Here is a 15,792-nt window from a genome sequence, read left to right on the forward strand (position 1 = left end):
ATGTGGCCAGCATGACTAAGCTGCTTCTGGCGAACCAGAGCAGCGCATGGAAACACCGTTTACCTTCCCGCTGGAGCAGTACCTATTTATCTACTTGCACTTGACGTGCTTTTGAACTGCTAGGTTGGCAGGAGCAGGGACCGAGCAACGGGAGCTCACCCCGTTGCGGGGATTCGAACCTCCAACCTTCTGATCAGCAAGTCCTAGGCTCTGTGGTTTAACCCACAGCGCCACCCGCATCCCTTACACATTCCTTACACTGAAGTAATTATGAGTGTGTGCTTCTGGGACTACTGCCAGGTGTCTTTAGAGCATCAGGTGCTGCTGTTAAGAGACAGGGTGCTGTGTGGGCAGACACCTCATCCCATTCCAGCGTTTCATCCAAACTGACAGCTCTGATGACCCCATCATTTGAGCGGTGATGAGATCAGTGTTGGCAGCCGAGGAGGCTGGTCGGCATAAGGTGCAGGTGGGCCATCGCATGTGTCCGTCATGCCGCCAAGAGCAGCCTATCCGCTGCCCCAAGGGAGCAGCTGGTGCCCTTCCCTGGATGTAAGGGCCGCTCGCCTTGCAGCCACCAAGCACCACCTTGGCAACCCGGAGACGTTGCCTGAGGCTCCTGGGAGCTCTGCACAGACAACCGAGCCTGAGGCCACAAAGCATGCCTCTCATCCAAACAGCCACCCAATGGCGCTTGCCACGAGGAGGCCAGTCCCTTCAGCAGCCGGGCTGGCCCAGATTCCTCCAAGAGTTGTTTGGTCCTAAAATACCCCACCCCGTATAGAAAACCACGGGGCGTGAAGCTGGCTTGCAGATACATCCCTATCCATCGGCTGCATCACTATGGCAATGCGCCCGCCTCCCCCGGCCTCCGGGGAGGAGTCACGGGGCAGCTGGGACGCCCACATTGCCACCTCTCTCCAGGAGAAGCTGGCAAACCAGGGGAAACCAATTAGTGCCCAGCCCTGGCGGTGGGGGTACGACACCCCCCCATTTTTAGCTCTTTCCCCTCTCTGGGGGAAATGGAGACCCTCGCTGCGCACACAGAGGCATAGGAGACCCAGGCCTGTCGGAGGTTGCCCTTTCGCCCACGGTGGCGCGCGGTCCTTCCCACTTCAGCACCGGGCACACGGACAGCTCCCCACGGTCGTTTCAGCACCAGAGCCGGCGGACAGCTCCCCATCCTCCTGCTAGGCTCCGCGCGAAGCGGTTGTTGGCGGAGAAGCGGGGAGGTTGCCAAGTGGGGTGTCCAACTCCCAGAAAGGGGGGGGGGGACAGAGGAGAGGTTCCGTAGACTGGCTCATCCAAAGCCTTCCTTCCTTTGTCTTCTGGGGAGGCGGGGATCGGAGGCTCAGGGCGCGAGTCCTTCTCTCCTCCGCCCCTCGTGCGCCGCCTTTGCTATAGCGGCGCCGCATCTGCATTGGGGGGGGGGGGGCGCTGTTGAGCCTCGCCCCTCCTCCCCCGGCGTCGTCGAGCCGGAGAGCGCCGGGCTGGTGGGTATTGGCTCAGGCCGCCTCCCTCCGCTCCTCTCCGCAGCCAGCGGCCCCCCCTCCTCCGCCCCCCGGCCGCTGTTTACGCGGGCCTTGCCGGACGGAGCGCGCGTGATGGCTGCAGTGGCGAGCGGCTCCGGGCATCAGCATCAGCAGCCTCCGCAGTGACAACCCCCGCCCGCCCGCCCGCCTGCCCTCTCCAGCAGCCCGGCCCTCGCCGCCGCCCCGCCCGGCCCCCGACAGCCTCGCCCTGCCGTGCGCCCCGCCAGCCCCAGCCCCAGCCCGGCTCGGCTGCGCCGCGGAGAAGATGGCGGATCGGGCGGAGATGTTCTCGCTCTCCACCTTCCATTCGCTCTCCCCGCCGGGCTGCAGGTAAGCCGACGCGCTTCGCTTGGCGCAGCCCCGCCCGCCCGTCCGGGCTCCGGGGTGCCCGGGGGTGGGGGAGTGGGGGCGGTCGGTCGGTTGGGCGCGGAATCCCCCGCACGGCATCAAACCCCACCCCGGATTGATGAGGTTGGGGGCTGGAAGGTTTCCTTAACCTAGAGCTGGGAGCTCACCCTGCAATGAGTAGGGGGTGTCTTCAGGTTGGCCTCCCCAGATTTTCCCCCAAGGCCTTCTAGGACGTAGAGACAGGCTCTCGACCCCAGGAGGACACAGTGGGCAGGGGGAGATATACCCCCCCCAAGGCCTGGCTGTTTTCTGCTCTCGCCCCCCTCGGAAGAGCATCTGTTGGGCTCTTCCTCGTCCCCGAGGCCTGGGCCGGCCCCTTACCTCTTACCGCCAGACTCTGGGCCTGCTTTGGGTCGCAGGCAAGCCCCCCCCCGCCCCCACGGCCTACCCTTACAAAGGGTTGGCCTCATTCCTCTCGTCCTGAGAACCCCCCATTGGATCCATCCCTTGCTGTTTTCGGGGGCTGGGGGGGTGTCCCTTGGGGAATTCCCAATTCAGAGACTGCTGCAACACTGGAAGCCGCCACCCCCTCTGCCCCGCCCCATCGTGCCCTTGGGATCAACACCGTGCAGAGCTTTGCAAGCTCCCCCACATATTTTCTCTCTCCCCCTCCCCCTCCTCCCATCCATCCAATCCTTTAATGTGTTTGTTGCCAAACCCAGCAGATTTCGCTTGATTAATCTCCTTGCCCCGCTGCTTTGCAAGCAAAGTGGATCCCTTGGCAAAGCCCCAGCCACCCCTCGAACCTTCTCCCCCCTTCTCTCACGCTCCAGGCTTTTATCTCCTTCTTCCCTTCCTGTCCCCACTGGGGGCCTTGGATCCCATTTGCATAGATGGGCCTCCTTCAGATGGATCTGGGAGGCCGTGGGAGCAGGTTCTTCCTGGCTTGGCCTCCTGCCCTCCCAAAGTACTGGTGCAGAAGAGGAAGGGGCCTGACCAGGCCAAACAGTAGCTGTGCCCACTGCCCAGGGCTCTATTAAGGCAAGAACCACACCTGGTTCCACGGGCAGGTGGCGGCAGGTGGCTGATGTGAGGCCCCACACCTGGAGAGTTGCATCAGGGAACAAGGTCCCTAACTGCACACAGGGCATCAACGTGGCCTAAAAAGCATTGGTGATGTTCAGGGTACCTGGGAGGCGCCAGGTAGTCTCTCCTCACCCCCATCTCTTGAGTCCAGGAAGCCAGATCCACCTTGATGCAGCGATGCCACAGGGGATCCTGCTGCCTCCCCCCAGGGGCGGGAGATCCAGCACATTCCTCCTGTAACCCCTGGTAACTGCTGCAGAGCTGGTATAGTGATGTGTCGCGTTTGCTGCTGCTGCTTTTAGATCCTACCTCTCCATCATCAGTGCTTGGAGAGGCGTCACCCTGGAAATGGGGAAGCAAAGCTTGGGCTTCCTGAACAAGGGAGAGGAAGTTAGGAGTTGGTGTCTGTTCTGTGGGGCTCTCTAGAGCTGGAGAGATGGAGCTTCCGGGTGTGAGGGTCCCGGGGAAAAATGAGGGATGCTTTTCCTTGCATCAACCTCCAAGGTTGTATCGGGTGAGGACTGTGCTGGACTCCAGCAACCATCGCAGGTCAGGTCAAGGGGAAGAGATGATGTCCAGGGGTCCCTGGCGGTTGTCACATGGGCCCGCAGGGAGCATTTGGGGATGGTGGGGTGGCCAAAAGGTGTGGACTACGTTGAGGAGAGAGATGACTGGCTGTCTATGGTTCTCATCAGCTGTTTCTCTGAAGGAGGAGGTGGGAAGGGGGTCTATCACCATGTCTGCCATTCTCATACTCAAATGTGAAAGCGGAGGAGCACCATATCCCTCTCTAGGTAAAGCAGGCTCTGGGATGACCTTCCTTTTAACAGCAGTTACATTTCGAGACTTTTTCACTTATTGTGGGAGAGGATGCACCTACCAAAGGAATGGACGTTTGTGGATGTGCTGCGGAGCGACTATGGAACTCCCTGCCTCTTGAGCCACCAACTTGGGTGGCTTTCAAAAAGGATCAAACAAATTTGTGGAGGATAAAGCTATTTATTGTTGGCTCCTAGCCACAATAGCTCTGCTCTGCCTCCACGGTCAAAGGCAGCGATGCTTCTTAATCCCAGCTGCTGGAAACCACAGGAAGAGGAGAGTGTTCTGGTGGTTGAATCCTGCTTGTTGGTTTCCCACAGGCATCTGGTTGGCCAATGTGAGGACAGGATGCTGGACTCGGTTGGCCTCCTTTGGCCTGATCCGGCAGGTTCTTACTTAATTTCTCCAACACCTCCAAGAGCTCACATAGCAGAATAGACTGCCCCTTCCCCATATGAGGGCTAAGAAAGCAGCAACCTGGTGCCCTCCAGATGTTTTGGCCTTTTACTCCCATCAACCCCAGTCCCCATGGCCAGCTTATATAAAGTTCAGCTCTGACAATGAAGTCCACCAAAAGCCTAGCTAGATAACCAATGGGCATCTTAAGGTGAAAAGGAGAAGGCAGAGTGGAGGACGTTCCAAGGATTGAGCCTGGCGACTGAGGAAGCTCTCCTTTATGCTGCCACGTGGTAGGCCTCAGCTATTGACGAGCAGAACAACTAAGAGAGTCTCCTTTGTAGATCCTGACAAATGGACAAATAATAATAATAATAATAATAATAATAATAATAATAATAATAATAATAATAAAATTTTAATTATACCTCACCCTCCCCGGCCAGAGCTGGGCTCAGGGCGGCTAACATCAATAAAATTTCAGTAAAAACATAATAAGAAAAAGAAAAAGAAACAATTTAAAATACAGGTTAAAATGCAATTTAAAATGCACCCTCATTTTAAAAGTCAAAACCATAAGGAGAGGGAAGCCTAAGGGTCAGACTGAGACCAAACCAAAGGCCAGGCGGAACAGCTCTGTCTTGCAGGCCCTGCGGAAAGATGTCAAGTCCCGCAGGGCCCTAGTCTCTTGTGACAGAGTGTTCCACCAAATCGGGGCCAGTACTGAAAAGGCCCTGGCCCTTGTTGAGACCAACCTAACCACCTTGTGACTTGGGACCTCCAGAATGTTGTCATTAGTGGACCTTAAGGTCCTCCACAGGGCATACCAGGAGAGGCAGTCCCGTAGGTACGAGGGTCCTAGGCCGCATACGGCTTTAAAGGTCAAAACCAGCACCTTGAACCTGACCCTGTACTTCACCGGGAGCCAGTGCGGTTGGTAAAGCACTGGATGAATGTGATCTCACCCAGAGCTGCCCAGGAGAAGCCATTCTGTCAGGTAACCAGGCTTCAGGCAGTGTCGGGCTTTGTAAGCCAGTATTGTTACACACCACCCAAATCTCCTGGTGGCAGGAGATTCCAGGCATTCCAGAAGCAGTTACCCAGGTCCTCTTTCCTTGGAAAGAAGGTCAACAGAGATTGTGTGGTTTTATCTACACATATATACAGCCTGAGGCTAAGGAAGAGGGGTTCTCAGGATTAACACCCAACAGATCTTGCTTCTCCATTAGTCATGGCTTTGGGCCCAGCGTAGAGCAAGCAAGTCGCTGTGTCTCCAGCTTCCAGCCTCTCCACAGCTCTGCTCAGACTCACTCCTTTAGCTATTGCTGGGTGAGGGCAGGCTGTGGGGAAAAGGCCCACCCATTAGTTTGGAGGGCCCCATCGCTTAGTTGTAGCTCTTGCAGAGTGGCTCATTCTTTTGGGATGAAGATACTTCAGTGGCCAGTTCATGCCATCGCCTTGCAAAGAAACTTGTCTGACTAGGTTTTGGCAACATCTTTGGCTCCCAGTCTGTTTCTGAGCACAATTCAAAGTGTTGGTGCTGACCTTTAAAGCCCTAAACGGCCTCAAAGGCCCAGTATACATGAAGGAGCGTCTCCACCCCCATCGTCCAGCCCGGACACTGAGGTCCAGCGCTGAGGGCCTTCTGGCGGTTCCCTCTCTGTGAGAAGTGAGGTTACAGGGAACCAGGCAGAGGGCCTTCTCGGTAGTGGCATGTGCCCTGTGGAACACCCTCCCAGCAGATGTCAAGGCAATAAAAAACTATTCTACTTTTAAAAGACATCTGTAGGTGGCCCTGTTTAGGGAAGTTTTTAATGTCTGATGCTGTATTGTTTTTAATATTCAGTTGGAAGCTGCCCAGAGTGGCTGGGGAAACCCAGTCAGATGGGCGGGGTATAAATATTATTATTATTATTATTATTATTATTATTATTATTATTATTATCTGCAAAGACTCGGGAGTAATGGGAAAGATAGGCTTGGGTATGTGGGGCCAAATCTCCATGTGCTGCCCCACCTGTGGCCTGTGGCTGGCTCTGCTGCATTACGGACCCAACCAGAAGCGAATGCAGATGTGCCCCGGCGCATGAGCCAAGAGAGCATAAAGGCATCACTGTGTCTGTATGGGTGGGCGCAGCACATAGCGGCCATGTTCTGGTGGGCCAGGAGCACCGGCAGCCAGAGCAGGACCCCCCACATACACACATCCCAAGGGAAAAGAAAGTCCTTCTTCATGCAGCGCATAGTTAAACTATGAGGGCCCACCCTAGATGGCCTCAGAAGAGGATTGGGCAAACTCATGAAGGAGAAGAGGGCTGCCCATGTGTGGTGTGCAAATTTTATGAAATAAATAGAATAAATGAATGGAAAGGACAATAAGACCTTCCAACTACATAGTAGTTGATGGTGAATGTTTATCTGAAATAAAATCCTTCCTTTGGATTCTCTTCATATCAAATCAGTTCTCCCCCTTTAATATTTTTGAAGCTTAATTACAAAATGGGAACCCTGTCGGAAGCTTCCCTGCCCCCCACCTTCATCATGCAGCTAGCTAGGCCAGCCCCTCTGACTGCTGTTGACCAGCCCCTGCTGCTCACTTCTGACACCATGTTGTGGAGGGAATGGCTCTTGGGTCCTTCTCCCTACCAGTCAAGTCATGACCATGAGTGGGATCTTGTAATGTCCTTGAGAATGCTCTGGGCGCATGGGAATGTGGGGAGGTTGTCTTCTACCAGACTGGACCCTTGCTTCCTTCAGCTCAGTACAGTGGTCCCTTGGTTCTCAAACTTATTCTGTTCCGGAAGTCCGTTCCAAAACCAACGCATTCCAAAACCAAGGCACTTTTTCCCATAGAAAGTAATGCAAAACGGATTAATCCGTTCCAGACTTTTAAAAACTACCCCTAAAACAGCAGTTTAACATGGATTTTACCATGGGTAGGCAAACTAAGGCCCGGGGGTCAGATCCAGCCCAATCGGCTTCTAAATCCGGCCCACGGACTATCTGGGAATCAGTGTGTTTTTACATGAGTAGATTGTGTCCTTTTATTTAAAATGCATCTCCAGGTTATTTGTGGGGCATAGGAATTTGTTCATTCCAACCCCCCCCCCCCAAAAAAAATATAGTCCAGCCCTCCACAAGGTCTGAGGGACAGTGGACCAGCCCCCTGCTGAGAAAGGTTGCTGACCCCTGGATTTTACTATCTAACGAGAAGACCATTCATCCATAAAATGAAAGCAATAAACAATGTACTGTAGTCACACAATCTATCTGGGTTCCACACAGTCACAAAAACAAAACAAAAAGAGCTGTAAAAACGCAAAATAAATAGCAAAAACAGACAGACCTCCGCGTAACATTCAAATTGGAAGCGTAACACTCAAAACGGAGCACGTTCGGCTTCTGAAAAAGGTTCGCAAAATCCAGGTTTGCAGTGTTTGGGTTCCAAGTTGTTTGAAAACCAAGGCGTTTGAGAACCAAGGTACCACTGTACTGTCTGTACTGACCGTGGGGTCCTCAGACTGGTGGCGGGGGTAGTGACCCATCAGGTCTCTCCAGAGATCTCTTTGGACTGTTGTCCCCAGTCCATGCATCTCACTGGCCAACTTTTGATCCTCCTTGCATGATTTGGGCCAGCTGTGATGCTTCTTGCTAGTCTGGATAGGGGTTAGAGCTGTTTAGGGTGTGTGTGTTTGTGTGTATCTGTGGCTATAGATTTACCAGTCTACTATACAAAGAGTTTTTAAAAATATATATATCACATTTGTTGCTTTGCCACTGTTTCTTCTGGCTCCCAACATGGGGCCCGTGCAAGGCTACCCAGAAGGAACTGTGGCCCTCAGTCTCAAAAAGGTTCATTAAGCCCAGTCTCTGTGGACTGGAAGATGCTCTGCAAAGCCTCCGTTGAAAGTCTTTCCTGGTCCTACATGGAGATGACAGGGATGGGAGAGACCTTTCTCTTGGTCCCACCACCCTCACAGGTCTGCTAGGTGGGGGTGAGCAAGAGGGGCCTTCTCGGTGGCTGCTCCCAGGCAACTTTGGAACTCCCTGCCTAAAGAAACCAGCAGGTTAAGACTTTTCTTGTTCCAAGGGGTTTTTTGGGAACCGGCTGCTTTTAATGAAAGAGCTGGCCGCGGTGCTTCCATGGTATTAACTGTATCCTTAACAGATTGTGTGTGTCTTAAATTGCTTTTTAATTATTGCCTTTTCCATGGTTTTAGCTCTTTCTGTTTTGTCTGTAAACAGCCTTGAGTCCCTGTCTGGGGAAAAGGTGGGATAATAAAAATAAAAATCAAGTAATAATAATAATAATGCATTCCACTGTCAAACACCACAACACCCATCAGCCACAATCCGCATGGTGGGTTGATGGGAGCTGTACCCCCAAACAGGTTGATCCAACCTCAGCATCTGGGGCCTTCCTGGAGTAATTGAACTCCTTGCTGGGGTTTCATGGGAGTTGTAGTCCAATAACACCTGGCATCCACCACATGGACTGCCTCTGATCTAATGGTACATGCACACTGCGCATGGCAACTGGCCTCCACCACCCAGAGTTTCCAACAAAAGACCCCGAGAACTCATCTCTGCAAAACATTCAGGGGCTTCAAACGATTCATTCCTGGCAATATTTCCTGGCTCTTTTCATGCAAGGAGCTGTTATGAGTCTTGGTAGGAGGTTAACTCACACGGTTGGCAACAGCATGGCTGAACGGACCCAGGGCTGACTCATGTGGTGAAAGGCCTTGGGAGGGAAGGAGAAGAAAGCAGGGAGTAGAGTTTTGGAGCTGGTGGTCCCCTGGTGGCTCTTTGTATCGTTAAATGCCACCCTGATCTCCAAGTGCTGAGAGATTCCCAGGGTTCCAGGTGCATACCCGGGTTGTGCTTCCTTGGAATGAAGGTCAGCAGAGACTGTGGTGTCCTTAGGATAGATGGCTCTATCTAAACACACACCCACATATATAACCTGGGCATAGGACTGGGGTCTCAGTGCATTAACCTCCCAACAGATAGTGCTTCTCCATCAGTCACAACTTTAGATCCAGCACAAAGCATGCAGGTCACTTGTGGATCCAACTTCTAGCTTGCATCCAACTCACTCTCACACACCTCTTTGGCTATTGTTTTCCAGCCTAGCTAGGTGAAGGGGGTGGAGGAAATGCCCACCCATTAGCTCAGGAGCCCCCCTCAATTAGTTGTAGCTTTCCCAACCGAGCCCATTCTTTTGGGATGCTGATGAGGACACTTAAGTGGCCAGCTAAGGTCACTGTTTTGCCAAGGGATGCGGGTGGCGCTGTGGTCTAAACCACTGAGCCTCTTGGGCTTGCTGATCAGAAAGTCGGCGGTTCGAATCCCCGTGATGGGGTGAGCTCCCGTTGCTCTGTTCCAGCTCCTGCCAACCTAGCAGTTTGAAAGCACGCCAGCGCAAGTAGATAAATAGGTACCTCTGCAGCGGGAAGGTAAACAGCATTTCCGTGCACTCTGGCACTCATCACGGTCCTCCATGCACCAGTAGCGGTTTAGTCCTGCTGGCCCCGTGACCTGGAAAGCTGTCTGTGGACAAAGGCTGGCTCCCTCGGCCTGAAAGCGAGATGAGCGCCTCAACCCCATAGTCACCTTGACTGGACTTAAGCGTCCAGGGGTCTTTACCTTTTTTTACTGTTTTACCAAGAAACTTGTGGGTTGGTTCAACAACAGAATACTCTATTAGATCCTAACCACCACTCCTCACTCAAGGATCATCTTGTCCAACCCCTCAATGTAGGAAACATCTAAAGAACTCATAATAGATGGCCCCCCAACCTCTGTTTTAAAATCTCCAGCGATGAGGAGTCCGCCGCCTTTCAAGGGAGTCCGTTCTGCTCTTACTTTCAGAAAGTTCTTCCTAATGTTGAGCTGGATTCTCCTTTCTTATAGATCATGTGCTTTGCCTCTGCACTGAATGTGCTTTCAGCATATGGCGGGGGTCTGCCCCCTAGGAACTGTTTTGCTTGTGCCGGGAATATTGTTCTGCAGGAGTTGAATCCAAGAACATCCTTGCATTAGTTGCTAGCAACACTTAATGGTGGAGAGCAGAGAGAAATTGTTCCCCAGGGACCGGACTGTACCTGCTTGTTTTCACCTTCGCCTCGGCTTCTTCCTTCGTCTGTTGGCAGAGCTTAGCTTTTCTTTTCCTTTTTAAGCAGATGGTGCACATGCCCGTCTTTGTTCCACTCTTTTCCTGATTCATTTCTGATCTCGTTTTTTTTTAAATTTTTTAAAAAAAATTTTCATCATATTTTTAAACATAACTTCCGACTTACATATAACATAGCAAACATTTGGCTACCCTAGCCTACGGCTTCCATCCTCCTCGGCTGATGGTTTTCCAACTTACTCTCTGATATTGCATTTTATTATTATAGTGTTTACTATTAAATCCTTTTCATAAATAAAAATTATACATTATACTTTGCGATATTTAATAAAATTATCCTTAGAAAACTTCTTGTAAACCTACTATGTCAGTTGTTTACAGTCGTCTTTCAAATATACCATAAATTTATTCCAGTCTTTCAGGAAAGTTTGGTCTTGCTGGTTCCGAATTTTCCCAGTTAATTTAGCCAACTTGGCATAGTCCATCAAATCTTCTTTCATAGGCATCTCTTTCTGCTTCCATCGTTGGGCTGATAATAATCTTGCTGCAATTGTTGCATATAAAAACAGTCTTTTATCTTGCTTATGTATTTCATTACCTACAATAATAAGTAGGAAGGCTTCTGGGATTTTTTTTTTACAAATGTATATTTCACTCTTTTTTCCCTTTTCTTTTTCTTTTTGCACATCTGACCCTCTCAAAGTTATGCCTGCCTAGCTGGGTGTGCATCTATTTAGCATTAGGCAGATTTTAAAATAACAAAAACCCAGCCAGACCAAAACAGTTTACCCGTAAGGTCGCCTTCCCCACATGAGCCCACACAACTGCTTGAATGCGTGGCATTCTTAATGACGACACATAGTGCCCATTCCGTATTTGCAAGAATTTGATCGTTCCGCGTGGCAGCACCTGCGCTTTGGAACTCCCTGCCTGTTGAAATCAGGCAGTCACCTTCACCCTTCTCTCTTTGGCACCTGCTAAAAACCTTCCTTAGTCAAACTTACCCAGATGTTTAGGAAGCTGTTGATTTTAATCCATTTTTATATTTTAGCTTTTGTCTGTTTTAAGGTACAGCTGAGGGACGTGGGTGGTGCTGTGGTTTAAACCACAGAGCCTAGGGCTTGCTGATCAGAAGGTCGGCGGTTCAAATCCCCACGAGCTCCTGTTGCTTGGTCCCTGCTCCTGCCAACCTAGCAGTTCGAAAGCACGCCAAGTGCAAGTAGATAAATAGGTACCACTCCGGCGGGGGAGGTAAATGGCGTTTCTGTGCTGTTTCTGGTTTGCACTGCTGGCCACATGACCCGGAAGCTGCATGCCGGCTCCCTCAGCCAATAAAGTGAGATGAGCGCCGCAACCCCAGAGTCGTCCGCGACTGGACCTAATGGTCAGGGGTCCCTTTACCTTTTTAAGGCACAGTTGTAATATATATTTTTGTTTTATTGTTTGTATCTTTTTGTAAACTGCTTTGAGGTTTGTTTGTTTTTAAGGTCAAACTGGGCATAAATTTTATGAAACAAACAAACAAACAAACAAACAAACAAACAAACAAACATACCCTAAAGGGGAGGGGACATTTACCTAGAGCCCTAGATCTTTTTCACATGCACCCTTATCAAGGCAGGTGTTTCCCTATCCTATATCTGTGCATCTGGTTTTCCTTGCCTAAGGGCAGGACCTTACATTTGCCCCTACTGAAATTCATTTTGTTAGCTTGTGCCCAGCTCTCCAGTCTGTGAAGGTCGTATTGCAGAATCTTGTTCAAATCTCTCACACAGATCTCAGGCATCCTTCCATCCATCCGTCAGGAGACCCACAGGAGAACTCAGAGTCAATTCCCTGGGGGTCAATTTCTTTTCTTATCCACAAGGCTAAGCTTATCAGAAGACCTGAGCCTTGCTCGGCTGCCAGAGAAAATGAGCCTCTTTTCCACTGCCGAGTCATTTAAGCAACTTTGGCACTGCTCCCGCTCTGCCTCCCTCCTTCGCCAAGCGGGCAAGACATCTGACGGAGGGTCAGAATTTGCTGGGTGGTCACAAATGTGCAGCTCGAGAGACTGTGGTGGTGACTTGGCAAGCTGAGAAGGATTTGCTTTGCCTTCCCGTTACATCAGCCAGCCTGTCCTCACCCCCAGACAACAGAACCACCTTGCCCAGCTGGTGCCAAGGACTGTCCTGGCATGAGCGGACTGGTGGCATTTTGGATTACATTAATGGGAACCTCTTATCTGGGACGCGCGTGGCGCTGTGGGTTAGACCACAGCGCCTAGGACTTGCCGATAAGAAGGTCGGCGGTTCAAATCCCCGCGACAGGGTGAGCTCCTGTTGCTCGGTCCCTGCTCCTGCCAACCTAACAGTTCGAAAGCACGTCAAAGTGCAAGTAGATAAATAGGTACTGCTCTAGTGGGAAGGTAAACGGCGTTTCCGTGCGCTGCTCTGGTTCGCCAGAAGCAGCTTAGTCATGCTGGCCACATGACCCAGAAACTGTATGCCGGCTCCCTTGGCCAATAAAGCGAGATGAGCGCCGCAAACCCAGAGTCGGCCACAACTGGACCTAATGGTCAGGGGTCCCTTTACCCTTTACCTTTTAATGGGAGCCTCTTATCTGGGACTTGGGGGGGGGCAATAATAATGATGTGGGTTTGGGGGGGTCTGTCTGGATGACACCCTTGGCTCCCTTCCAATTCTTGGGGTCCTGCGCCCAGTGAGAGTTAGAACCCAATAGAGGACTCCATAGCTGAACTAGCCAGAAAAGTTTCTTTGTAAGAGAGTGACCTTATCTGGCCACAAGTGTCCTCACCAACATCCCAAAAGAAGGAGTCAGGTTGCAAGAGCTACAACCAAGGCTAAGGGGTGTGCCTTTACTGCCCCCATCACCTAATTACTAGATGGGAGAACAATAGCCGAAGGGTTTTGCATGAGCTGAGCTAGAAAGTGGTGAGAAGATGGAGACACATGGAAAGCCTGCTCTTTGGTGGATCGAAAGCTGTGTGTAATAGAGAAGCAAGATCTGTTGGGGTGTTAAGCAATCATTCATTTTATTTGTATGCCGTCTTTCCAAACATAAAGAAGAAGAAGAAGAAGAAGAAGAAGAAGAAGAAGAAGAAGAAGAGTTTGGATTTGATATCCCGCCTTTCACTCCCTTTAAGGAGTCTCCAAGCGGCTAACATTCTCCTTTCCCTTCCTCCCCCACAACAAACACTCTGTGAGGTGAGTGGGGCTGAGAGACTTCAGAGAAGTGTGACTGGCCCAAGGTCACCCAGCAGCTGCATGTGGAGGAGCGGAGACGCGAACCCGGTTCCCCAGATTACGAGACTACCGCTCTTAACCACTACACCACACTGGCTCTAAAACCATCCTCAAGGTGGCATACAAAATATGAACAATTACATTATTACAAACGTAGCAAAAGTAGTCATAAACAATAAATATAATATCGAAAAGCACACAACCAAACAGAATGATTTCCACATAAATCATAAGATCTAAAATAAAGACACTGAAAATTAATACAGTCCTACCTTGGAAGTCAAATGGAATCCACTCCGGAAGTCCGTTCAGCTTCCAAAATGTTCAGAAACCAAAGCGTGGTTTCTGATTGGCTGCAGGAAGCTCCTGCAGCCAATCGGAAGCTGTGGAAGCCCCGTCGGACGTTCGGCTTCCAAAAATAGTCCGCAAACCGGAACAGTCACTCCCAGGTCTGCGGCATTCAGGAGCCAAAACGTTCGAGAACTAAGCTGTTCAAAAACCAAGGTACGACTGTACCAGTAACAGCAACAATCCCTGCCCAACAAAACCCCCTAAACAATACCCTAGCCCAAACTCGGCCCTCCAGATGTTTTGAGACTACAACTCCCATCATCCCTAGCTAACAGGACCAGTGGTCAGGGATGATAGGAATCATAGTCCCAAATCATCTGGAGGGCCAAGTTTGGGATGCCTGCCCTAGCTCAAGAGTCTGTTCAGCAGCCTCAGCTTTTGTAGCTGGAGTCCGTCTGGGCCCCTCCCTCCCAGGCCACGTGGGGAAAGCCTGCAAGGCAGGGAGCAGGTCTTAATGCAGTGAGCTCTATCTTATGTTCAGGTTCTATATATTTGCAAATAAAACCAGATCTCCTGAAGACGCCACTGTCTCTGATGAGCTTCATTCCAAGGAAGCCAAACCTGGGTAAGCGCCCAGAACCCCAGGAGTCTCTAAGAGATTGGGGTGGCATGGAACAATACTAACAACACAGCTGTGCCTGGAGTCCTGCCTCTGGCCTGTCTTGTCAGTTTGTGTTTTCCGGTCCCTTTCAGACTCTAGTGGGCAGTTCCTTCTCATTTTATCCTCCTCCCCAACTGAAGAAAATGACTTCAGAAGGCTGGAAACAGCCAGGGGCCCAGTCCTCTTTGTCAAGCTACACCAGTGGAAACCAACATTTTTGGGGGGAGGGTCCCTCACAGTTCCATAAACCCATGGGGGGGGGGGGTTTCAGCCGGAACTCACCAGAACTCAATTCTGGCACCTCTCAGGTGGGCACCATTGCCATTCTAAGAGAACAAGTTAGGTCAGGGGTTGGCAAGGCTTACTGGGTATGGGCCTGCGGAGATCCTCCGTGGGCCGTACTGGCGCAGCGCAAGACCAGAAATCACATCTGCACATGTCCTCGGTGCCGGAAATCACTTCTGCGCATGCCCAGATGCCGAAAATCGTGCCTGTGCAGAAGTGATTTCCGGCGTCTGGGCATGTGCAGAAGTGATTTCCAGGGCCGCTGAAGAGAGTCCCCACACTGCGCTGTGCCGCTTTAGCGCAGCGCAGGGAGACTCATCAAGCGGGCAACTCATGGGTTGGTTAAACGGCCTCTGTGGCCACTTTTGGCCCATGGGCCTTAGGTTACTGACCCCTGAGGTAGGCGTTCTTGGTGAGTTCCAGCACCTCTTTTTCTAGAAAAATAGCACAGCATAAACCCATCCCCAGGGCCCCCATCGTACCCGATAAAAAAAGAATTATTCCAAATAGCGGTTTGCACGACCCACTAAGGAAGATAATAACACAAAGAAATTCAAAATAGGAAGAATCAATTGCACCTTTAGTCAAACTCCAGTTAAAACTATTTTGTTTAATTAATTCAGCTGAACTGAATTTGATCCAGCGGCACCAGCTATTACCAATAATTGGCTATCTTGTGATGACTCAAAATCGTAAATGGCCAAAGGAAATGGTTTTGAAAGCGACGAGGGCAGAAAAACTTTCTTTCTTTTTATATATATATTTATTGGTTTTACATAATTTTATACATTTTAACTTTCACCATTTCAAACATTAAATTAAAAGGTTCATTTGAACCTTCGGGCCTCCTTCCCCCCCTCCCTGGGTTCCGTATTTAAAATTAGATTTTCTGCATATTTTACCATTATCCATCTGTTACATATCCATAGTTACTGTAGTGAATTCCACATCACAAGTGCCATCACATCCCTGCCAATGCTTACGGTGGTCTTT

General features: G+C 50.7%; 1 protein-coding gene across 1 annotated transcript in view; it reads left to right on the top strand.

Moving 5' to 3' along the window:
- The first annotated feature begins 1,729 nt into the window (after window positions 1–1,729).
- Window positions 1,730–15,792, top strand: part of MAPK8IP2 (mitogen-activated protein kinase 8 interacting protein 2) — a 47,776-nt gene continuing 33,713 nt past the window's right edge. Inside the window, exon 1 of the mRNA XM_083700010.1 lies at window positions 1,730–1,862. Coding sequence (XP_083556136.1) covers window positions 1,798–1,862 — 65 coding nt within the window. The 5' untranslated portion in view covers window positions 1,730–1,797. The remainder of the gene's footprint in view (window positions 1,863–15,792) is intronic.

This window comes from Podarcis gaigeae (assembly GCF_964106915.1).
Source record: "Podarcis gaigeae genome assembly, chromosome: 10".
Classification (NCBI taxonomy): Eukaryota; Metazoa; Chordata; class Lepidosauria; order Squamata; family Lacertidae; genus Podarcis; species Podarcis gaigeae.